This window comes from Vombatus ursinus, unplaced genomic scaffold, assembly GCF_900497805.2.
Source record: "Vombatus ursinus unplaced genomic scaffold, bare-nosed wombat genome assembly UNPS02014775.1, whole genome shotgun sequence".
Classification (NCBI taxonomy): Eukaryota; Metazoa; Chordata; class Mammalia; order Diprotodontia; family Vombatidae; genus Vombatus; species Vombatus ursinus.
Genome location: NW_020954553.1, coordinates 7,999,499 through 8,024,181, shown reverse-complemented (window position 1 = coordinate 8,024,181; position 24,683 = coordinate 7,999,499). Strand labels below are relative to the sequence as shown.

Genomic DNA, 24,683 nt, shown 5'->3' with positions numbered 1-24,683 from the left:
ATCGAAGCACACCATTTTCTCTTTTTTTCTTTCTTGTGGTTTTCCCCTTTTATTCTGATTCTTCTTGCACAACATGACTAATATGGAAATACGTTTAATATGACTGTACATGTATAACCTATATCAGATAGCTTGCTGTCTTGGGGAGGTGGGGGAGGGGAGAAGGAGGGAGAAAAAATTTGGAACTCAAAATCTTATAAACAGGAATATTGAAAACTATCTTTACATGTAATTGGAAAAATAAAATACTATTAAGTGTGAAAAAATAACAAAAAAAATTAAGTTCCAAATTCTTCCTCCCTCCTTCACCTCCTCCCTCCCTGAGATGGCAAGGAATTTAATATAGGTTATATATGTGCAATCATGCAAAACATATTTCCATATTAGTAATGTGAAAGAAGACACAGACCAAAAGGAAAAAAAATGAAAAAAATAAAGAAAGCGAAAAATAGTATGCTTCAATTTGCATTCAGACTCCATCAATTCTTTCTCTGGAGGTGGATAGCATTTTTAATCAAGTCCTTAGGAATGGTCTTAGATCATTGTATTGCTGAGAATAGCTAAGTCATTTACAGTTGATCATTGGACAATATTGCTGTTACTGTGTACAATATTCACCTAGTTCAACTCACTTCACTCAGCATCAGTCCATACAAGTCTTTCCAGGTTTTTCTGAAATCATCCTGCTCATCATTTCTTATAGCACAATAGTATTTCATTACATTCATACACCACAATTTGTTCAGTCATTCTCCAATTGATGGGCATCCCCTCAATTTCCAGTTCTTTGCCACCACAAAGAGCTGCTATAAATATTTCTGTACAAATACATTTTCCCGCAACCCTTTTTTTATCCAAATAGGATTTTTTTTCTTTTTTTATTATAAATTTATTTATTTTTAGTTTTCAACATTCAATTCCATAAAATTTTTCTCCCCCACCCTCTCCTCCCCCCTCCCCAAGACGGCATGCAATCTGATACAGGCTCTACTTGTACATTCATATTAAACATATTTTCACATGAGTCATGATGTAAAGAAGAATTAGAACTAATGGGAGGAGCCACAAGAAAGAAGAAACAAAACAAAAAAAGAAAAGGAGAGCAATGCTCTCCATGTGCATTCAGACTCCATAGTTCTTTCTGTGGATGTCGATAGCATTTTCCATCATGAGTCTTTTGGAGATGTCTTAGATCCTTGCATTACTGAGAAGAGCTAAGTCTCAAATAGGAGCATACAGCAGACCCTACATAAATGTTCATTCCCTTTCTCTAACATGAAATGGCATCCAAGAAAAGTCTGTATAATCTTACACAGCCTTAAGAAAAATAAAGAAGGGACAGCTAGGTGGTGTAGTAGACAGAGCTCTGGCCTTGGAGTCGGGAGGACCTGAGTTCAAATCAGGCCTCAGACACTTGACACTAGCTGTGTGACCGTGGGCAAGTCACTTAAACCCAATTGCCTCACCGAAAAACAAAAACAAAAACAAACAAAAAAACAAAACAAAAAAAAAGAAAGAAAGAAAAAAAGAAAAAAAGAAAAGAAAAAGAAAAAAAGTAGAGTCCAGATTGAGGGCAGGGTGACCATGGTGTCCCCTATCCTGACTCCACCTGGATGTTCTGGTTCATTTGTGGGTGGTACTTTTAAGATTTGGGTAAGTGCATCCTTAAGAGAGTGACCCCGATTGGGAGAGGTCCAGAGGCCAAATCTTAGGAGGATCAGTTGAAAAACAGGATGTAGGGACAGCTAGGTGGCACAGTGGATAGAGCACTGGTCCTGGAGTCAGGAAGACCTGAGTTCAAATCAGTCACTTAACTAGCTGTATGACCCTGTGTGTGTAAAAGGGTGGGGAGGATGGGATTGGGGAGGACTGACTGACAGTCCTCAAGTGTCTGAAGGCTGGCCATAGGGAAGAGAAAGTAGGCTGGTTCTGTTTAACCCTAGAGGGCAGGGCAAGGGATAACCTGTGGGTAGTTTCAGGAAGACAGATTGAATTTCCTTCGCAGGAAAAATTGACTGATAACTACAATTCTCCTAAAGTGGGATGGGCTGGTGGATGAAGTAGTGAGCTCCTTGTAATTGGCAGTCTTCAAATGGAGGCTAGATGAACCATTTATTTGGGATTTCTTTTTCATTTAATTTTTATTTTATTTTCTAAATTAAATATAAACAAAAAATTTAACTTTTCTTTTTAATTTTTAGTTCTATATTCTCTTCCTCCCTCTCTCCCCTCATCCCTCCTTGAGAAGACAAGTAATTTGATATAGATTATACATGTGAAGTCATGCAAAACATTTCCATATTAGCCATGTTGCAAAAGAAAGCAAAGACCAAAAACAAAAACAAAACAAGGATAATAAAGAAAGTTGGGGGCAGCTAGGTGGCATAGCAGATAGCACTCTGGCCTTGGAGTCAGAAGGACCTGAGTTCAAATCTGGTCTCAGACACTTGACACTTACTAGCTGTGTGACTCTGGGAGAGTCCCTTAACCCCAATTGCCTCACCAAAAAAAAAAAAAAGTATGCTTTGGTCTGCATTTAGACGCCATCAATTCTTTCTCTGGAGATGGATAGCATTTTTTATCATAAGTCCTCTGGAACTGATTTGGATGATTGTATTGTTGAGAATAACTAAGTCATTCATAGTTGATTATTGCACAACATTGTTGTTGCTGTTTACATTGTTCTCCTGGTTCTGCTCATTTCACTTTGCATCAATTCATGTAAGTCTTCTCAAGGTTCTTTGTAAACATCCTGCTTGTCATTTCTTTCTTTTTTTTATTTTTGACTTTTTCTTTTTTTTAACTTTATTAATTTATTTTGATTTATCAACAATCACTTCCATAAGCTTTTGAGTTTTAAATTTTTCTCCCCCTCCCTCCCCACCTCCCTCCCCAAGATGGCTTGCAATCTGATATAGCCTATACATATATATTCCTATTAAACATATTTTCACATTAGTCATGTTGTAAAGAAGAATTAGAACCAATAGGAGGAACCACCAGAAAGAGGAAACAAAACAAAACAGAAGGAAAAAAATAGCAAATAGTATGCTTCGATCTGCAGTCAAACTCCATAGTTCTTTCTTTGGATGTGGATAGCATTTTCCATTATGAGACCTTTGGAGATATTTTAGATCCTTGCGTTACTGAGAAGGGTTAAATCTATCAATATTAGTCATCAAACAACATGGCTGTTACTGTGTACAATATTCTCTTGGTTCTACTCACACCACTCCCCATCAGACTATACAAGTCTTTCCAAGTTTTTCTGAAGTCTGCCTGCTCATCATTTCTTATAGCACAATAGTATTCCATTACATTCATATACCACAACTTGTTCAGCCATTCCCCAATCGATGGGCATCCTCTCAATTTCCAATTCTTTGCCACCACAAAAAAGAGCTGCTATAAATATTTTTGTATATGTGGGTCCTTTTCTTTTTTCTTCGATCTCTTTGGAGTGTAGACCTAGTGGAGGTATTTCTGGATCAAAGGGTCTGCACAGTTTCGTAGCCCTTTGGGCATGGTTCCAAATTACTCTTCAGAATGGTTGGATCAGTTCACAACTCCACCAACACCTCATTAGTGTTCCAATTTTCCCACATCTCTCTAACATTTGTCATTTTCTTTTTCTGTCATATTAGCCAATCTGATAGGCATAAGGTACAAACCTCAGAGTTGTTTAGTTTGCATTTCTCTTATCAATAGTGATTTAAAGCATTTTTTCATATAATGATAGATAGCTTTGGCTTCTTCTGAAAACTGCCTGTTCATATTCTTTGACCATATGCTTACAAATTTGATTCAGTTCTCCATATATTTGAGAAATAAGGCCTTTATCAGAGAAATTTGCTATAAAAATTTCCCTGAATTTCCTGCTTTCCTTCTAATCTTGGCAGCATTGGTTCTGTTTGCGCAAGAACTTTTTATTTAATGTAATAAAAGTTATCCATTTTATATCCCATGATTCTATCTTTTGTTTGATCATAAATTCTTCCTTTATCCATAAATCCGACAAATAAAATTTTCCATGCTCCTCTAATTTGCTTATGATATCCACCTTCATGTCAAAATCATGTACCTATTTTGATGTCATCTTGTAATATGGTGTGAGATGTTGGTCTATAGCTAGTTTCTGCCAAACTGCTTTCCAGTTTTCTCAGCAATTTTTGTCAAATGGTGAGTTCTTGTCTTAAAAACTTGCATCTTTGGGTTTGTCAAATACTAGATTATTATGATCATTTACTACTGTATATTGAGTACTTAATCTAGTCCACAGATCCAACACTCTATTTCTTAGCAGATTGTTTTGATGATTACCACTTGGTAATACAATTTGAGATCTGGTATGGCTAAGCTTCCTTCCTTCACATTTTTTTTCTAATAATTGCCTTTATATTATTGATCTTTTGTTCTTCCAGGTACATTTTTTCTAGCTCTATAAAATCATTTTTGGTAGTTTGGCATGGCATTGAATAAATAAATTAACTTAGGTAGAATTGTCATTTTTGTTACATTGGTTCGGCCTACCCATGAGCAGTTGATGGTTTTCCAATTATTTAGATCTGACTTTATTTGTGTGAAAAGTGTTTTGTAATTGTGTTCCTACAGTGCCTGGGTTTGTCTTGGCAGGTAGACTCCCCACTGTTTTATATTGTCTACATTTATCTGAAAATGGAGTTTCTCAGGGGCAGCTAGGTGGATAGAGTACCAGCACTGAAGTCAGGAGGACCTGAGTTCAGATCCGACTTCAGACACATTACACTCACTAGCTGTGCGACTCTGGGCAAGTCCCTTAACCCCCAAATTGCCTCACTAAAAAAAAAAAAAATGGAGTTTCTCTTTCTATCTCTTGCTGCCAAACTTTGTTGGTAATACACAGAAATACTAATGACTTATGTGAGTTTATTTTATATCCTGCAATTTTGCTAAATTTGTTAATTATTTCAATTAGTTTTTTAGTTGATTTTCTAAGTGTAACATCATATCATATGAGAAGAGTGATAGTTTTGTTTCCTCATTGCCTATTCTAATTCCTTCACTTTCTTTTTCTTGTCTTAATGCTATAGCTAGCATTTCTAGAAAATATTGCATAAACGTGGTGATAACAGGCATCCTTGCTTCACCCCTGATCTTATTGGGAAGGTTTCTGGCTTATCCCCATTACAAATAATGCTTGCTGATGGTTTTAGATAGATGCTACTTATTATTTTAAGGAAGGCTCCATTTATTCCTTCTGGGACATTATAAAGAGCAAATTCCTGATCTGTACAAACAAGTTGAACTAGATACCCTGGGAGGGACTTCAGAGGTCTGGGAGTCTGCAGTTTAGTGATGCTTCTCCTTTTCCCTCCCTGGCCTCAGGAAGGCTCCCACTCTTTGGTTTCAGGATCCATGAGTTTCCCCTGCCTTCTTTCTGATTCTGTAAAAGTAGTCACCTAGGATGACTTTTTAGACCCATCACCCCTCAGTAATTACAAGAGCTCACATTTCCGTAGTGTTTTAAAGTTTTAAGAAACCCCTTTCTCATAACAAGCTCTAAAAAGCATAAATACAAATATTATTAGCCCCATTTTACAGATGAGAAAACTGAAATTCAGAGAGTAATGACTTGTTTACACACCTAGTAAATGGCACAGGTGGGACTTACATCCAAGTTGACTCTGATCTCAGGGCTGTTTGTACCACTCTCTTCCCTTCTGCCCCTCACTCTATGCCTGGCTCAAGGGAGAAAGCCACCTGTGCAGGAAGGAGGCTTCCTAGCTCTATTTTCTACCCCTATAGATCAGAATCCCCTTGTGAATCCTCCAAGGTTCATCTGAAGAGGGTGACTGGCTCCGTGGGCTCCTCCCTAAGATGGGGGCTCCCACAGCTGGATGCCTCTTCTGCTGGGAGGAGGGGGAGAGGATCCAGGGAGCTCCAGACCTGGGGGCTTGGGGGAGGGGCAGGGTGATGGCAGGAAGCAGGAGAATGACAGAGGTGTTGATGACAGTTTGCCGGGTCCCAGGTGGGAGGGAGGAGCCTGGGCAAGGCTGGGGGAGGGGGCGGGGGGGGGGGGAAGAATCTGACATAAAAATGAAATAGGTCAGGGGGCCCCAGGGCACTTCCTGGCTTTCCCCAGTCCTTGGGCAAGCTGGGCTCCCTGTGGCTGGATACCAAGGTTTAATTATGACATGGAAATATGACCCACTCTCCTCTCTCTCCCCTTCCCCGTCCCCCTTTCTCCCACAGGGACCATGGGCTGCTCCTGCAGCTCCAGCCTCGATGAGGACTGGATGGAAAACATTGACGTGTGCGAACGATGCCACTACCCTATTGTCCCATTGGATGCCAAGGGCACGGTGAGCGCCCTAAGCATGCAGGAGGCTCAGGGGAGAGCGTAAAAACTCCCTGAAACTTGAAGTGACCTCAGAGATCAGCTGCTTCCTCATTCTCCAGAGAAAGACACGGAAGTTCAGGAAAGGGAAGGGATTTCCCCAGGAATTCACAGGGGCAAGGCAGGAACTAGTGCTCAGATCTCCTTATTCCCAGTGTAGGCTGCCCTTTTGAAGGAAAGGGAGGCTGGGAGGGGAGCCAGGGTCTAGGAGATGGGAATCTTTGCCCACCCCGCCCCGCACAAGCTTTACCTGCATGGTTGTCTGTTTCTCAGCTCCCAATGAGGAACGGCTCTGATGTACGGGATCCCTTGGTCACCTATGAGGGTTTAAACCCACCTGTGTCTCCGTTACAAGGTACCTTACATCACAGCTGGGGCTCCTGGGTGTGTGTGGAGGGAAGAGGGTCAGGATATGGGATATGGGTAACCCAGATAACTTTAACTCATTCGGAGACAGACAGACTCTGGTGTGCCCTCTCAATTCACCTGGTCTGCTCTCTCCAGGTCTTGGTTCATTTAACTGCATGCCTCTTTTTCTACCCCTCTTCTCTCAGGGGTTTCTAATAGCCCTTAATCTGTCTTTGACTGTCCCTTGCTATCTAACTTCGGATCCATCCCTGCCCTGTTCCTAACCTGTGGATCTGACCTTCACAGATAACCTGGTCATCGCCCTGCACAGTTATAAGCCCTCCCATGATGGGGACCTGGGCTTTGAGAAGGGGGAGCAGCTGAAGATCCTAGAACAGTGAGTCTTTCCTAGCCCCTCCAGCCAGGGAGAGGGCAGAGCCCTGGATCTCCATCCACCCAGGGGCCAGGCTTGGGGTGGAGTCAGATCTTGGTACACAGTGCAGTCTGTGAAAATGAATTGGGCCCCTTCCATCCGCAGGAATGGAGAATGGTGGAAAGCACAGTCCTTGACCACTGGCCAGGAAGGCTACATTCCCTTCAACTTTGTGGCCAAAGCGAACAGCCTGGAGCCTGAGCCGTGAGTACCAGATGGGGAGGGATGGGGAAGGAATGGAGTCACACAGGGAGATCGGCAGGAAACAAAAACTTCCAAGTATCCATAGCCCTGGCCATTGTGTCTCTGCCAACCCACAGGGGTTCCTAAGGGCACTTCTCAGGCCTTAGCTTATAGATCCATGGCTTTCCCCTTTCTAAACCTTCCCTGATTCCAGATCCCCTAAGCCCTGTAATTATCCTGGCCCCTGACCTTTCTTGCCTCCCTGAATCACAGAGCTGGAAGGGATTTTAAAGGTCGCTTAACCCAACCCTTTCTTTTTACAGAGAAGCAGACTGAGACCCAGAGTGGTTAAATGACTTACTAACAAGCATATAGGTCATTGCCAGGGGTGGGATTTGAATCCAGAAGCTCTAATCCCAATTCCAGTGTTCTTCCCACATCCCAATTACTTCTTCTGCCAATGCCACCATCTCTGGATAACTAAATCTGGCTCCACTCCCTCTGACCCTTCTCCCTTCTGACTAGACCACTTTTCTAGGGTTTTTTTGGCCAGGCAAAAGAGGAAGCAGGGAAATAATTAGAACAGGCCTTCTACATACCCAGAGTAGAGGTAACAGAAAACTCTCAGGGGCAGCTAGGTGGGGCAATGGATAGAGCACCGGCCCTGAAGTCAGGAGGACCTGAGTTCAAATCTGGCCTCAGACCAAACACTTGACACTTACTAGCTGTGTGACCATGGGCAAGTCACTTAACCCCAATTGCCTAAAAAAAAAAAAAGAAAAGAAAACTCTCAGAAATCAGGAGATGGCACAGAACCCCAGAAGTTCTAACTTAATTATTAAATGCCTACCAGGTGCCAGGAACTGTGCAAGATCCTAAGAATTCAGAGACAAAAACAAAAAATTTCCTGCCCTCAAGGAGCTTACATTCTATTTAAAGTGAGTGCTGGATTTAGATCCAGATTCTAGCTGTCACTTTACCAACTAGATGACCTTTTAATTTAATACTTTATTCCCCCCCAATTACATGTAAAAAAATTTAATACTTTTTTTTTTCAAATTTTGAGTTCCAAATTCTCTCCCTCCCTCCCTCCCTCCCTTTCCTTCCCTCCACCCCATAGAGAAGGCAAGCAATTTGACATAGGTTATACATGTCTACTCGATGACTTTGGACAAGTTCAAAGTTTGGTGTTTACATTCTCTCCTCTGTGAAAACAAGAGGGTTGGATTAAATATCTCTGAGGTCCCTTCCAGCTCCAACAGTCCAAGAGCAAACTTGACCTTATCTGGGTGGGCTACCAGGATTCCCAAATAAAGTTTCCCAGGCTCAGCTTGGCCCTCTAGCCCTTGATTTCAGCAGACTGCAGGTGACCCTGTGAGGTTTTCTACCCTAATTCCCAGCTCACTCCCAAAGCTCACCAGATGAAGACATTCTCTGGCCATTACAAAGGGAGAAACGTGGGGAGATCCTGGTGTGGGAGGGGAGACTCTTTTGAGAACTATGGGGGAGAGACTTGACTGGGCCTTGGTTCAGTTGGTTTTTCAAGGACCTGAGTCGGAAGGATGCTGAGAGACAACTTTTGGCCCCTGGAAATACCCATGGATCCTTCCTGATCAGAGAGAGCGAGACCACTGCAGGTGAGGGGACCTCAACAGAGGAGAAGGGAGATTAAGAAGTCAGAAATGTAGGATAGGAAAGTATGGTGGAGTTCATACCTGAATCACAGAATGCCAACATCTGAGAATCAGAAGATTTCTCAGTGGACATCTAAATCAACCCATACCTGGAAAGGAATCCTTACTCTAATATACCCAATGATAACATACTCACTATAACATATCCAATATACCCAAAGGTCCCTCGGTCCCTTGTTCCTGGTTCTGCCTTCTGAAGTCAAATGGAACAAATCTAATCCCTTCCCCAAAATGACAGTCTTTCATTTACTTGAACACAGCTCTCAGGTCCCTCCCTAATCTTCTCCAGGCTAAATATGTCAAATTCCTTCATCCAAGGCTATTGAGTCCTTTGACTCAAGGCCCTTCACTATCCTGATTGGTCACCCTCCAGATTTTTATTATCCTTCCTAAAATGTGGTGTCCAGAACCAAACACAGTACTTTAGATATGGTCTGATGAGGGCAGAGTACAGAAAGAAAACTACCTCTTTGTTCTCTAAATGTGGCCTAAAATCATATTAGCTTTTCCAGCTTCCATATCATACTGTTGACTCATTGAACTTGGAGTCCACTAAACCCCCCAGATTATTTTCAGACAAAATATTGTTTAATCATGTTTCTTCCATCTTGTATTTGTGAAATTGATTTTTTGGACCCAAATGTAAAACTTTACATTTATCTCTGTTGAATTTCATCTAATTAGATTTAGCCCAATGCTCCAGCCTGTAAAGATCTTTTGGGACCCTGACTCCATGATCTAGTGTGTTAGTTATCCCTTCTAGGTTTAGGCAATCTGCTTGGATGGAAGGAGAGATGTGAATATCTCCTGATCTTGACTGTCCCCATTCCTTACAGGCTCCTTCTCTCTGTCTGTGCGGGACTTTGACCAGAACCAGGGGGAGGTGGTGAAACATTACAAGATCCGCAACCTGGACAATGGCGGCTTCTACATTTCCCCCCGAATCACCTTTCCTAATCTGCATGAGCTGGTCCAGCATTATTCCAGTGAGCGCTGGCCTCAGGCCCAAATTCCCCAGTCCCCAACCCATTTAGATCTTTAGCCTCAGATCTCCAGTCCCAATCCACAGGATCCCTCAGTTCCATACCCCCAACTCATCCAGAGCCCCTTCCCCCCAAAATCCTAGCCTTCAGTTTCAAATGCCCAATGCATCCTTGGCTTCCCTAAACTCACCAAGGCGGGGTCCTCAGCCCCAAGTCCCTAATTACAGTGTCCCTACCAAATGTCTGTCACCTAGCCAGGAGTGGGGAACCTGTGGCCTCGAGGCCCCCTGTGGCCCTCTATGTCCTCAAGTGTGGCCCTTTGACTGAATGTAAACCTCTAACCCCTCTTGGAGTCATTATCCTATGACAAACACAAAAGCAGAGGTTTTTCCAGTCTTCACCCGTACCCCCCATCCCCTTGGGGAGGGAGGAGGCATCGTGTGTTCAACGCTTCCCTCACCCAACCACCCCGTTGGGCCCACAGAAGTCTCAGATGGGCTATGCACTCGACTAAGCCGACCCTGCCAGACCCAAAAGCCACAGAAGCCCTGGTGGGAAGATGAGTGGGAAGTTCCGAGAGAGACGCTGAAGCTGGTGGAGAGGCTGGGAGCTGGCCAGTTTGGGGAGGTCTGGATGGGTAAGTGAGGGCTGGCCCTGTGGAACAAGGCCCAAAGAGAGAGGGCTGGGAGGAGGCTCCTGTCCTGCCCCTTGGGTCCTGCACCCCCAAGGGCTCCCTACTACGCCCCAGTTTACTTGAGCGATCAAATATATGTAAAGGATCTGCAGAGTATTTAAAGTACTAAATAAGTGCCTGCTGTAATTACAGCAGGAACAGTGGAGACCCAGGTTTGTGCATCTCAACTGTGTGCCCTCGCCAGGGCCTGCATCAAGATACAGTTGGCAGAGAAAGAGAAGAGAATGATTTCCCTCCTCCCCCTTCCCCCAACAAATACACAGACATACAGGCACTGGGGCGGAGGTGGCTGGAAATCACTTCTCCCCTACCATAGGGTACTACAACGGGCATACCAAGGTAGCTGTGAAAAGCCTGAAAGCGGGTAGCATGTCTCCTGATGCCTTCCTGGCCGAGGCCAACCTGATGAAACAGTTGCAGCACCAGCGGCTGGTCCGCCTTTATGCCGTGGTCACACAGGAGCCCATCTACATCATCACTGAATACATGGAGAACGGTGGGTGCTATGGCAGTATTCGCCAACCCTTCACCCAACTCTCGCACCTTGGAGCTGCCCCCTCTAACCCAGGGTCACACCTCCTAGAGTTCCCAGGGCCCACCCACACATGCCCCATAGACCTCAACTTCCCCTCCCCGAGGGACCAGAAGCAATCTCAGATTCCCCACAACCCCCACACTTAGAGACATAGAATGTCAAAGGCAGAAGGGACCTCTAAGGATATCTAGCCTAACCCAAAACTGAACTGGAATCTTCTCTGCATCATCCTTGGTAAGTGGTCATTCTGGCTTAGTTTGCTGATTACCTCTGATGCTGAGGAACCGAAGAACCCACAAAAGCTCCTTGGTGGTAACAACGGCCAAACAGATAGACCAGGCCAGAGCCTACTGAGAAATGGTGGAGAGACAGAGAGCAGGGACAAACCATTCTTTCAGGACTTGCAGTTAGAGGTTCTCCAAAGGGTGTTTTACTCTGGGGGGGGGGGGGGGAAATGCAGAAATGTAGAAAGGGAGGAGGTCACAGAGCATGGGTCACAGACCCAAACACAGCCACAGAGCCTTAGTCAGCAGCACCAAGCTTGGACCTCAGGCCCTACTCAGGCCTTGGCTCAGACCCAAAGGACTCTCTTCCTGTTCTTGGGTAATTCCCCTTTCCGATGGGAGCAGTAGGAACATCCTACTTTCCTTCTACTCAGTAACTGGCAAAATAATCTGACTTGAAAAAAGAAAAAATGGCTTTCTGAGCCAAGGTTGGGGATCCTAATGGCAGGCTAGTGAAGGTCTTCTATGAGATAGTGGAAAGACCCTGGGCTGGGTCGAGGGCCCTGGCTCTTCATTTCAGGTCAGTTACTGAAGTCCTCTTTGGAATAGGCAAGTCAGCATTTTAAGATTCTTTCTAGCTCTGAAGGTTTCCCTACCTGCAAAGTGAGGCAGTTACCCTAGATATTCTCTAAGGTCCTTTCCAACTCTGATGTCCTATATTCCAAGGTCCTCCTAACTCTGACATTCTCTATTTCAACGTCTCTCACAACTCTGATAGTCTGTGTTCTGTAGGCTAAGGTCTTTTCCAGTTCTGACATTCTGTGTTCTGTGCTCTAAGGTCCCTCCCAACTCTGACAGGGTAAAATCCTATCTAGCTCTCACATTCTTTATACTCCTAGGTCTCCCCTCAGTTCTGATATTATATGTCGTTGTTCAGTCATGTTCAGTGACCCCATCTGGGGTTTTCTCCGCAAATATCCTGGAGTGGTTTGCTATTTCCTTCTCTACCTCATTTTACAGATGAGGAAACTGAGGCATACAGGGTTAAGTGACTTGCCCAGGGTCACGCAGCTAGTAAGTGTCTGAAGCTGTATTTGATCTCAGGAAGGTCAGTCTCCTTGACTCCATGCCTGGCACTCTGTGCACTATGGTGCTGCCTAGCTGTCTTTGATATTATATGTTCTAGAATTATTTCCAACTTTGACATTCTATTTTCCAAGGTCTTTCCCAACTGTGATATTTTGTGTCCTTTGTTCAAAGGTTTCTCCTCCCAGCTCTGACATTCTGGGTGCTAAAAGTCCTTCTAGCTTTGACAAATATTTTAGAAGTTCCCTCCCAGTTCTGGGGTTTTCTACATCTGCCATTTTCTATGATCCTTTCCATCTTTAATATTGATTTTATACCATCTTACTTCCCTATTTTTTTAAAATTTTTTATTAAATTACTTCCTCATCTTTAACTTGGACATTCTGCGTTCCACGATCCTTGCTTCCAGGATCCTCTCTAGCTCTGACATTCTTTACTCTCTGTGTCCTAAGGTGTCTTTCAAAGCTGAAATTCTATGTTCTGAGGTCTCTATTAATCTGCATTCTAAGCCCCACTTTCCAGCTTTTCTGATTCTAAAGGGTGGCAACTGAGGAATAGATGCCTACGCTTACAGTGGCCCAAACACACTGCCTCCCTCCTCCCCAATGTGGAACCTAAATGTGGTTCCTCTGGACTCCAGATCTCCCCATCATCTCCGACTATTTTTTTCTGAGATCTTCCTCTCTATTCCTTAAGCGCCTGAGACCCAGTTCAGACACTAGACTTAATATGGGAGTATTTTGGTGGCTCTGCTGGGATGGAGGAAATTGTAGGAAGTGTCGGGGTGAAGGAGTTGGTGGTGGGTCAGAATTCTGATAGATACTGAAGTTTCTTCCCCTAGAAGAGTTTCCCCATAAGTTAGGGTCAGTTCTACCCTCAGCTGAGTATTCTGACCCACAGGGAGCCTGGTAGACTTCCTCAAAACCACAACTGGGGTCAAACTAACCATCCACAAATTGCTGGATATGGCCGCACAGGTAAGGTTGGGACAGGGTCTTCGGGGGCGGGGGGGGTAGGGGAGAGGAGGGGGGATGTCAAGTGGCTTGGGCATGGACCTCGGGCAAGGGACAGGGAAGGAAGGGACCCCAGACTGCTGACCTTTCCCCTCCTTCACTGAGTCCTCAGATTGCCGAGGGCATGGCCTTCATTGAAGAGCGGAATTACATCCACCGGGACCTTAGGGCAGCCAACATTCTGGTATCAGACACACTGAACTGTAAGATTGCTGACTTTGGGTTGGCCCGGCTAATCGAGGACAATGAATACACGGCTAGGGAAGGTGAGTATATGTGTGCTTGGAGGAGAGCGGGAATAGGGGCATGGCATGAGAGAGAAAGTAAGGGAGCCAAATGGCTGGAGAATGCAGTTCAAGGGGCCAAAGAGATGCAACGGGGGACCTGGTGACTGGAGGAGAATCACAGGGGACACGAATTGGAGAAAGGGGATCACAAAACCGGTTCACAACTGGAAATGGGATAAGGTGGACCATATCTGGGGAGTACATAACTCTGAGAGGGGTGTCACATCTCAGGGTAGTTGAATGACAGACAGCCAGACGACCCATGACTAGAGGAGGGGTATGGAGAAACAGCTAATGGAGAGACAGTTTTGGGGGGCAAGGGAACATACAACTGGGAGGTAAACCATAGCTAGGGACAGGTAAGGCACAGTAGGAATGGGTGTGGGGCACAGAAATGTAGGAAAGCCACAGCTAAGGAACTTCCACCCTATTAGTGGGAAACAGGATGAGTAATAGGACCCTTCTAGGTGTGGGGAAGGAAATCTGTGGCATTCCATGGGCTCAAGTAATTCTTCATTTCAGGAGCAAAATTTCCCATCAAGTGGACAGCTCCTGAGGCCATCAACTACGGGACGTTTACCATCAAGTCAGACGTCTGGTCTTTTGGCATCCTGCTCACAGAAATTGTCACCTATGGGAGGATCCCCTACCCAGGTCAGAGTCAGGATCCAATAGGCACCTAGGGGGAGCAAATAACCTGAATGAGGCTCCTTCATACTCACGAGAGGGAGGCTCGAATGTCCGCAAGACCCCACTCTCCCTTAAAGCTGGCTCATAGGTGAGGCCCTTGGGATGAGAGGGGAGGTGACTCAACCCAGCATCCCCGGTGGCTTCAGCACCATGGTAAGAATCAAGGCAATGTAGAAAGGACAAAGAGCAAAAGCATTACTCTGGGAATTAGAAGGAAAGCATTGTAGCCTAGTGAGTCTAAAACTCAACTCTACTGCTTAATAGTTGTGTGAATTTGGGGGAGTCATTTAACTCTCTAAAGGGAAAAGGAATAAGCATTTATTAAGTACCTACTATGTGTCAGGCCTTGTAAAGCTAAGTTCTTTATAAATATTATCTCATTTGATCCTGACAACAACGCTGAGGTAAGTACTATTATGATCCCTATTTTACAGTTGAGGAAACTGAGGCAGACAGCAGCGAAGTGTGACCAGAACCACATAGCTAGTAAATGTCTAAGGCCAAATTTTAACTAAGATCTTCCTGACACTTCCAGAATTTAGCACAGTGCTAAGTGCACATAGCAGGCTCTTTTGTTTACCAATCGATTAACTCCAGACCCAGTGCTCTATCTGCTGAGCCACGTGGCTGCCTACTCCTCTTTGGACTGAGCATAAAGTGTAATAATGGGAGTATTAGGAAACAAGGCTGGGAGGGGCAGCTAGGTGGTACAGTGGGTAGAGAACTGATCCTGGAGTAATGAAGGACCTGAGTTTAAATTTGACCTCGAACACTTACTAGCGGTGTGACCCTGGACAAGTCTCTTACCCTGACTGCCACCTTCACACCCCACCCCACCCCACACCCCCCAAAAAAGGAAATAAGGCTGGAAGTTGTAGATGAGAGAGATAGATTGTGGAGAGTCTGAAATGCTAGGCAAGGGAAGTTGTATTTTAGAAGGACTTTGAGTGATACAGTAATGCCATTGGATTTGTGCCTTAGAAAAATGATTTTAGGGGCAGCTAGGTGGTGCAGTGGATAGAGGTCCTGGAATCAGGAGGACCTGAGTTCAAAATCAGCCTCAGATACCTGACACTTAATAGCTGTGTGACCCTGGGCAAGTCACTTAACCCTGATTGCCTCATGAAGAAAAAAAAAGAAAGAAAGAAAGAAAGAAAGAAAGAAAGATGATTTTGGCAGCTGAATGAAGGAGGGTAGGCAAAGGAAGAGACTGGAGGCAGGGACACCAGTTAGGAGTCTATTGCAAATAACCTAGGGGAAGGGCAATGAGGGTCTGAATGTTGTGTAAATGGAATCAAGCAGCAAACATTTATTAAAAACCGTCCCAGGCACTGGGTACAAATACAAAAGCGAGAAAGCTTCTATCCTCAATGAGTTTCCGTTCTACTGAGGGGACAGAGCAAGTTCACATGCAAGTGCAGGTACAGGATATATTCAAAATAAATAAAAAAGGGTCTGGGTGTGGGACTAAAGCCTGGTGAGATCAGGAAAAGCTCTTGTCAGAGATGGCACTTGAGGGGAACCTTGAGGGAGTCAGGGATTAGAATAAAAGGCAGGGGTGGGGAGGAGGAGGAGGACTCCAGGCCTGGGGGACAGTCTGTACAAAATCATAAGGCAGGAGGTGGGAAGTCGGATGTGGGGAAGTGTAGGTGGGCCGATCTGGCGGGAGTCTAGAATATTTGATGGGAATTTAAATGCAGTCACCCTAGAAAGGTAGGCTAGGTCGTAAAGGATTTTAATTGTCAAACAGAGGCATTTGTATTTTATCCTAGTGGTGATAGGGAGCCACTGATCCTTCTTGAGAGAGAGGAATGATAGGATCAGATTTGTGCTTTAGAATATCCTTGAGTGGGGCAGTTAGGTGGTGCAGTGGATAGAGCTCGGGTTTTGGAGTCAGGAGGACCCAAGTTCAAATCCTGTCTCAGATCAGACACTTGACACTCACTAGCTGTGTCACCCTGGGCAAGTCACTTAACCCCATTGCCTAGCCAAAAAATAAAATAATAATATATATATATATATATATATATATACATATATATATACATATATATATATATATATACATATATCCCTGGGCGTGTGTGGAGGTTGGAGTGAAGCAGATAGGAGTTTTCTTCTCCTTTGGAATTCTCTCTAACCCAGATGAATCTGAGATCAAACTGTGGGAAACTGGGGAAACCCCCAGGAAGTATGCTCTCCCCACAAGGGCCCCTCCCCGCAACTTCCTACTGTATCATCAGTCCTCATCTCTGGCCTCAGACACTAAAGGCAGGGAGACCAGTTAGGAGGTTATTGCAATAATTCAGGCAAGAGGGGAGAGAAGTCTGAACTGGGATGATTGTGGTGTGGATGGAGATAAAGGGATGGATACAACAGATACCTTAGAGGTAAAAATCAGATTTGGCAACTGATTAGATATGGAGGAGGGGAGAATGAGTGAGTGAAAAGCATTAAAGAAGAACCCCTAGGTTGGGACCCTGGGTGATTGGAAAGATGGCAGTGTCCTCCACGCCTCTCTCACTTGACCCATTGCAATAGACTGATAACTGGTCTTCCTGTCTCCAGTATCTTGCTGCCCTAGTCCATCTCCTTTTTGTTGTTAAATCTTTTTTCAGTCATGTCCACCTCTTCCTGACCCTACTTGGGGTTTTCTTAGCAGAGATATTAAGGTGGTTTGCCATTTTCTTCTCCAGCTCATTTCACAGATAAGGAAACTGAGGCAAACAGGGTTAAGTGACTTGCCCACAGGGCACACAGCTGGGGCCATATTTGAATGGATGAAGATGAGTCTTCCTGATTCCAAGTCCAGTGCTCTATCCACTGTGCCATCTAGCTGCCCATAATCCATCTTCTGCACAACCACAAAAGTGATTTTCCTATTGCAAGCTTAGGTCTGATTATACCAACCACATCAACACCCACCCACCTCAATAAATACCAGTGACTCTCTGTTACCTCTAGGATCATATATGAACTCCTCTCTGCTTAACATTTAAATCTCTTCACAGCCTGGCTCAGTCCCACCTTTCCAGCCTTCTTACATATTACCTCCCTCCATACATTCTTCTCCATGCTGCCATAGCAACTTGCTGTGCAGCACACACACAATGCTCCATCTCTCATCCTTTGCATTCACCTGAAACTGTTCTCTCCAAAGTTGCCAATGATCTCGTAATGGGCAAATCCAATGACTTTTTCTCAGTCCTCATTCTCCTCAACCTTTCTCCAGCCGTTGATGCTGTCCATCTTTGAAGCCTTTAATCACCTCCTTCTTGATAATCTCTTTTCTTCAGGTTTATGGAACATCACTTCTCCTACTTATCTGACTGCTTCTTCTCCATCTCCTTTGGTGGATCTTCAGCTAGGTCATTTCTGATAACTGTAGGTGTCCCTCGGGGTTCTTCAATCCTCTACCTACACTACTTCACTTGGTGATCTCGTCAGCTCCCATGGATTCAATTATCATCTGTATGTTGATGATTCTCAAGTCCTCTTATCCAGCCCTAATCTCTCTGCTGACCAGTCTCATATCTCTAACTGCATATTAGACATCTTGAATTGGATATCCACTAGACATTTTAAACTCAACATTTCCTAAACTTTATCTTTCTTCCTAAATCTTCCCCACACTCCCAACTTTCCTAATACTGCTGTAGAAGGAAACATCATCCTCCCAGTCTCCCAACCTAGTGTCATCTTCTACTCCTCATTATCCCCATCCCCACCCCCATCTGTTGCCAAGACCTATTTATTTTACCTTTGCAACATCTTTTCCATATGCCCCCTCTTCTCCTTTGGCACTGTCATCATCCCAGAGCAAGCTCTCACCTCTTTACCCTTAGACTCTTACAATAGCCTGCCTGCCATAAGTCTCTCTCCACACCAGTCCATCTTCCCTTCAACAAACTAATTTTCTTTCATGAAGCTCAGTTCTGACCACATCATCCCTCTACTCAATAAACTCCAATGGTTCTCTGTCACCACCAGGGTCAAATATGAAATCCTATTTGGTATTCAAAGTCCTCCATAACCTATGTCACACCTCCATATACTCTTCGGTCCAGTGATAATGGCTTCCTTGTTCCAGGAAAAAGAGACTCCATCTCTGGCATTTTCTCTGGCTGTCCCTCCTGCTTGGAATGTTCCCCCTCTTCACTTCTGCTTTAAAGTCCCAACTTAAAATCCCACCTTCTATAGGAAGTCTTTCTCAACTCTTTTTAATTATTTCCTATAGATCCTGTAGATAACTTGTTAATATATAGTTTATCTCTAGTCTCCCCCAATAGACTGAGTTCCTCCAGGGCAGACACTGTCTTTTGCCTTCTTTTTATTTACACAGATTAGCACCTTGCTGAGTACTTAGTAGGCAATTAGTGACTGACTGCTTTTTTAAAGGCTCTCCCAGGTACTTGGGGTACACTTTCCTCTCCCTTAGCCTCTGCCTCTGGGCATCCTTGGTTTCCTTCAAGGCTCAGCTCAAGCACCACCTTCTACCAGAAACCTTCCCTGATCCCCTGAACCCCCTCAAGCTGCTAGTGCCCTCCCTCTCAGAGCTACCTAATATATTTTGCATATGCTTGTGTATGCACAGACTTTCTCCTTCTTTGGGATGTAAACTGCTCAAGGGCAGGGACTATTTTAATCAATCTATAAGCATTTGTTAAGGGCCTACAAAGTGCTAGGCTCTGAGTTAAGTGCTGAGGATACAAAAAAAAAAAAAAGGCAAAAGATAGTCCCTGCCCTCAAGGAGCTTAATGGGGGTGAGACAATATGCAAGCAAATAGGAACCGAATAAATAGGAAATAATTAACAGAGGGAAGGTACTAGAATTAAGAGGGTTTGGAAAAGGCTTCCTGTAAAAGATGGGATTTTAGTTGGGACTTCTGGGAATCTAGGAGGTGGAGTAAGGAGGAAGAGAATTCTAAGAATGGGAGACAGGCAGAAATAATGCCCTGAGTTCAGGGATGGAGTGTCTTTTTCTTGGAATAGTGTCCAGAGGTCAGGGTCACTGGATCGAAGAGTCGATGTTGGGGAGTAAGGTGTAAGAACATTGGAAAGGTAGGGCAAGGCTAGGTTATAAAGGGCTTTGAATGCCAAATCGAATTTTATATTTGATCCTGGTACTGATAGAGAACCATTGGAGTTTATGGTGGGGGGACTTGAAATTTAGAAAAATCACTTTACTGGCTGAATGGAGAATGGATTGGGGTGGGAAAAGTCTTGAGGCAGGAAAACCCACCAGCAGGTTTTTGCAATAATTGAGGCATGAGGTAATGAAGGTCTGCACTCAGTGTCAGAGAAGAGAGTGGCAGTGTCAGAGAAAAGAAGGGGGTATGTTTGAGAGATGCTGCAAAGGTGAAAACAACAGGCCTTGGCAACAGATTGGCTATGGGAGGTGAGAGATACTACTAGTAGTTAACTACTAGTTTGGAAAACTAAGAGGATGGTGTTGACCTCTACAGTTATATGGAAGGTAGGACCTGGGGAAGAAGAAAAGATAATGAGTTCAGTTTTGGACATGTTGAGTTTATGATGTCTAGTGGACATCCAGTTTAAAATGTCTAAGAGGCAGTTGGAGATGTGAGACTGGAGGCCAGCAGAGAGGTCGAGGCAGGATAGCTAGCTAGATATGTGAATTATCCGCATAGACATGGTAATGAAATCATGTCAGCTGATGGAATCTCCAAATGAAGTAGTATAGGGGTGAAGAGAAGAGGGCCCAGAACAGAGGCACTCCTATGGGCATTAGAGGGTTTAATTTGGAAGAGGATTTGGCAAAGGAGACAAAGGAGGAGCAGTCAGATAGATCAGAGGAGAACCAGGAGAGTGTGGTGTCCAGAAAACCTAGAGAGAAGAGAATATCAAAGAGGAAAGAGTGATCACCAGTGTCGAAGGCTTCAGAGGGGTCAAGAAGAATGAGGACTGAGAAAAGGCCATCGGATTTGGCAACTAAGAGAGCATTAGTAACTTTGGAGAAAGCAGAGTTAGTGGAATGATGAGGTCAGAAGTTGGATTGTACGGGTTAAGAAGAGAGCGAGAGGAGAGAAAGTAGGAACACTTAGTATATGGCCTTTTTGAGGAGTTCGGAGAGGGTATGATAGATGTCTTGAGGTATCTAAGGGGCCAAAGCTTTATCACAAGGAAGGAGAAGGGAATAAGTATTTTTATTTCTGCTATTTCTGGAATAGTGTCCAGAGGTCAGTGTCACTGGATCAAGAATCTATGTTGGGGAGTAAGGTGGAAGAAGACTGGAAAGGTAGGGGAAGGCTAGGTTATGAAGGGCTTTGAAGGTATTAGCACAAAAGACAGAAGAAATAGTGGTGATATGGGAATAGACAGATGGGCATAGTGGGGACGAAAGGATCAAGTGAGGAGTTTTTGAGGATTTTTTTAAACTTTTACCTTTGTATACCCAGATATTAGCACAACGTCTGGCACTTTGTAAGCACTTAATAAATGCTTGTTGATTGAGAGGGAAGTTAGGAGGCAGGATTGATTTAAGGGGGAAAGATAATAAGCCCTGTTTTGGACACGTTGAGTTGAAGATGCCTATGGTACATCTAGGTGTAAAGGTCTAGCACGCAGCTCAGGAAAGAGATGAGGACTGGATAGTGAGATTTGTGGGTCTTATTCTGAGAGGTGACAGCGAGTGCCAGAGAGCTGAGGGGATCACAGAGAATAAATAAATGAAAACGCATGTATTAAGGGCTTAGTCAGAAAGTACTCAGCCCTGCCCTCTACTGGGATAGGAGGGTAGAGATGGAAAGGCAGAGAGAAAAATGGATCAAGGCTGAGAAAGGGATTTGAGAAATACTGTTAGGTTGTATAAGGAGGATGCGGTAAAGGAAAAGAACGAATTATGATTATTTTGGGGTTTCAAGTCTTTCTGACTGGAAGATTAGCAGTGTCATCTAGATACAGGGAAGTTAGGAGGAAAGGTGAGTCTAGAGGACATGAATTCCTTAAGGTCCAGGTGGGGCCAACAGTCTAATTTCTCTTCCCTCTTCAAGGCAGCTAGGTGGCTCAGTGGCTAGAGCCTGGAGTCAGGAAGAGTTGAATTCAAATCTGGCCTCAGATACTTACTAGTTGTGTGATCCTGGGCAATTTACTTAACCTCCATTTGCCTCAGTGTCCTCTACTGTAAAATAGGGATAATACTAGCACCTATCTTGAAGTATTATTGTTTTGAGGACCAAATAAGAAAGTATTTGTAAATTGCTTAGCATGGTATCTGGCACAAAGCAGGTGCAATAGAAATGATCATTCCCTTGCCCGTCCTTGTGAGCGACCTTCGGCCCCTCAAATACCTCAGGGTATCTAGCATACCCTCTCCAAGTGTTCTCCAGGCTAAATATTCCTACTCCTTTCAAGTGTTGGGACAAAGACTGGGAAAGACTCCATTTCATCGTGACTGAAACTTTGTGAATTGCAGTCACCATCAGCCATGTCCACTAGGGGTCACCTCTCTGCTCCCAATGGAACCGCAGGAGTGTTTGTGTTCTTAAAACTTAATCAGGAGGTGAAACCAGGACTCCCACACCCCATTACATCCAGTGGGAACAGTCACAAGGCTACTTTCCTTCACCGTTGAGGTTCACTCTGGTGCAGAATAGGTGCTATATAAATTCTTATTCTCTTCCTTTCCCCCTTTCTAATCCAGTTAAATCTGAAACCAAACTGGGAGAAACTAGGAAAGTCAGCCCTGGGAATTAGAGTTCCCCAACTCCCTACTGGGTCATCCAGTCCTCATCTCTGCATTCACAGAGGCAGCTAGGTGGTACAGCCGATTGAATGGGGGACTTGGGGTCAGGAATAGCTCAGTTCAAATTCTGCCACAGACATCTAATAGTTGTGGACTCCTAGGCAAGTCACTTAACTTGACAGAATTGAGCATGTCTTTCCCCAGTCTACATACCTCTGACCCTCCTCTCCCTCACTCTCCCTGCTCCCCCAGAACCACACCAAAGTCTCTGCCTCCTTCACTCTAAGATAATCAATCCAACTTCTGCTGAAATTTTATAGCTCTTCTGACTCTCTAATCCAGGTCTGCACGACATTCAGCCTGCCAAAGGATTTCAGGACTCCCTCAAAAAATGTAGAGGATTTAACTGCTGCTCAGGTCATCCTCAAACCCCAAGGCTGTTCTCAAACAGAGCTAATTGGGCTCATTGGCCCTTTAAGAAGAAGTGATTAAGAGGCCCTTGGGCAGGCCCGCACAACATACTGCCCAAGCGTTGGTGGGCCACAGGCAGCAGGCCATACCATGATGCAGGCCTGCTCTTATCCCATCATTTGAGTTTTCTGAGCAGATCTCCATGTTAGAATCATAGCTCCACTTCATCTTCCATGGACACACCCCTTTCTAGTCTAGGTTTCGGGGTGGGGTCCAGAAAGAAAACATTTTACAAGCCTAGAACCACTTCTTAGAGCCATTATAATGGAGTAAGGCCCAGCCCATACTTTAGACTGCTGCAGCTGGATGTGAGGGACAAAGTCCTCTTTCAATTCCTGGGTGTGGTCCTGGGGATGGGTGAGGGAATTGAGGGTGAGGGGAAGGGAAAGTAATCAGAAGGGTGATGGATGAGTACTTCTTGGTGACATTGTAGAGGATAATGTTGAGAAACCTGGGATGTGTTCTAGATGGCCCCTTAATCTTCTTTAGGCCTTGAAGAGGAATGGGTTAGATGATCTCTAAGGTCCTTGGAGAATGACCTCCTGAACCCCCATTCTGTATACCATCCAGCTCCCTCATCCCCCCCCCCCCCCACAGACACCTGACCTGACAACTTACTTTCTGCCCCCCAAATACTAGGAATGACCAACCCTGAGGTGATTCAGAATCTGGAGCAGGGCTATCGGATGGTGAGGCCTGACAACTGCCCAGAAGAGCTGTACAAACTGATGATGCTGTGTTGGAAGGAGAGGCCTGAGGAACGGCCCACCTTTGACTACCTGAGGAGTGTCTTAGAGGACTTCTTCACTGCCACTGAGGGCCAGTACCAGCCCCAGCCATGACCTTCCTACTTCAGTCTCTCCCATCCCAGTCCCTGGCCCACCCCCCAATTTCATCCTTGCCTCCTAAATGGCCCCACTCAGATTGAGGCAGGGAAGAATCTGGCAGAAGATAGGAGGCATCCTGCCTGAGGCTACACTCTTCCGTCAGGATGGAGGCATGGGGATCCAATATCTCAGGCAACATGCTTGTGACTCCCTAACCTGCCAGGGAAGGAAGACAGCAGAAGATTCGGCACTGGACTTGTCTTTTGTGTGCCCCACCCCTAATGTTTGGTCTCCCAGACTGATCTCTCCACCTCTGTCCTCTCCCTGGTTTCCCAGGGCCAGAGGAGAAGCTTGGACTTTGCCTCAGCCTTTTGACACTTTTGTCTATGTGTCCACCTAGACTGGACTCATTGTCTCAGTTCCCACAAAATTCACATTCTTAGCAGCCTTTTGAGGGTAGGGATTGTTCTTCTATATTTCTGTATCTCTCTCAGGCCTTGCCCTGCACATAGAAGATGTCTAATAAATGTTAGCTATGAATGGTGACTCTTTCTACTCACCACCACCCCTCCACCCCAAGGTTGGCTCACAGCACTCATCCCTGGGCTGTGATGGAAGGAGGTACAGAAAAGGGTGGTAGGCTGGAGTGGGGTAGTTAGGTGGCACAGTGAATAGAGCACTGGGCCTAGAGCCAGGAGGACCTGAGTTCAAATCCAGCCTCAGACACGCTTTCTATCTCTGTGATCTTAGGCCAGTCACTCAACCCCGTTTGTCTCAGTTTTCTCATCTGTCAAAGGAGCTGGAGAAGGAAATGCAAACCACTTCAGTTTCTTTGCCAAGAAAACTTCCACAAATGATGTCATAAAGAGTCGGATATGACCAAAATAGGGTAGAGGGAAGGTTAGGAATAGGATCCTGAGAGTTTCTGGGGATGTATCCCTGCACTGAGAAACTTGGTGGCTATGTGATTTTAGGCAAGTCTTCTCTTTGAGTCTCAGTTTTCTCATCTTTAAAATGGGGATAATCTTGCACTATTCTTTCAAAGAAGAAAGTGATTTGAGAGCTTTAGAGTGCTATAAAAGATTGAGGTATTGCTCTGCATGTTCCACCAAAAAGTGTTTGCCCTTTGAGAGC

General features: G+C 44.7%; 1 protein-coding gene across 2 annotated transcripts in view; it reads left to right on the top strand.

Annotated features, from left to right (window-relative positions):
* The window catches only part of LCK (LCK proto-oncogene, Src family tyrosine kinase), a 30,099-nt gene extending 6,010 nt beyond the window's left edge, over positions 1–24,089 (top strand). For both annotated transcript variants that reach the window (XM_027864492.1, XM_027864493.1), the window contains exons 2-13: positions 6,232–6,341; positions 6,650–6,731; positions 7,031–7,121; positions 7,263–7,361; positions 8,874–8,977; positions 9,871–10,020; positions 10,502–10,654; positions 11,028–11,207; positions 13,457–13,533; positions 13,682–13,835; positions 14,379–14,510; positions 23,362–24,089. In XM_027864492.1, coding sequence (XP_027720293.1) covers positions 6,237–6,341; positions 6,650–6,731; positions 7,031–7,121; positions 7,263–7,361; positions 8,874–8,977; positions 9,871–10,020; positions 10,502–10,654; positions 11,028–11,207; positions 13,457–13,533; positions 13,682–13,835; positions 14,379–14,510; positions 23,362–23,564 — 1,530 coding nt within the window. In that variant the 5' untranslated portion in view covers positions 6,232–6,236 and the 3' untranslated portion in view covers positions 23,565–24,089. The remainder of the gene's footprint in view (positions 1–6,231; positions 6,342–6,649; positions 6,732–7,030; positions 7,122–7,262; positions 7,362–8,873; positions 8,978–9,870; positions 10,021–10,501; positions 10,655–11,027; positions 11,208–13,456; positions 13,534–13,681; positions 13,836–14,378; positions 14,511–23,361) is intronic.
* The last annotated feature ends 594 nt before the right edge of the window (positions 24,090–24,683 follow it).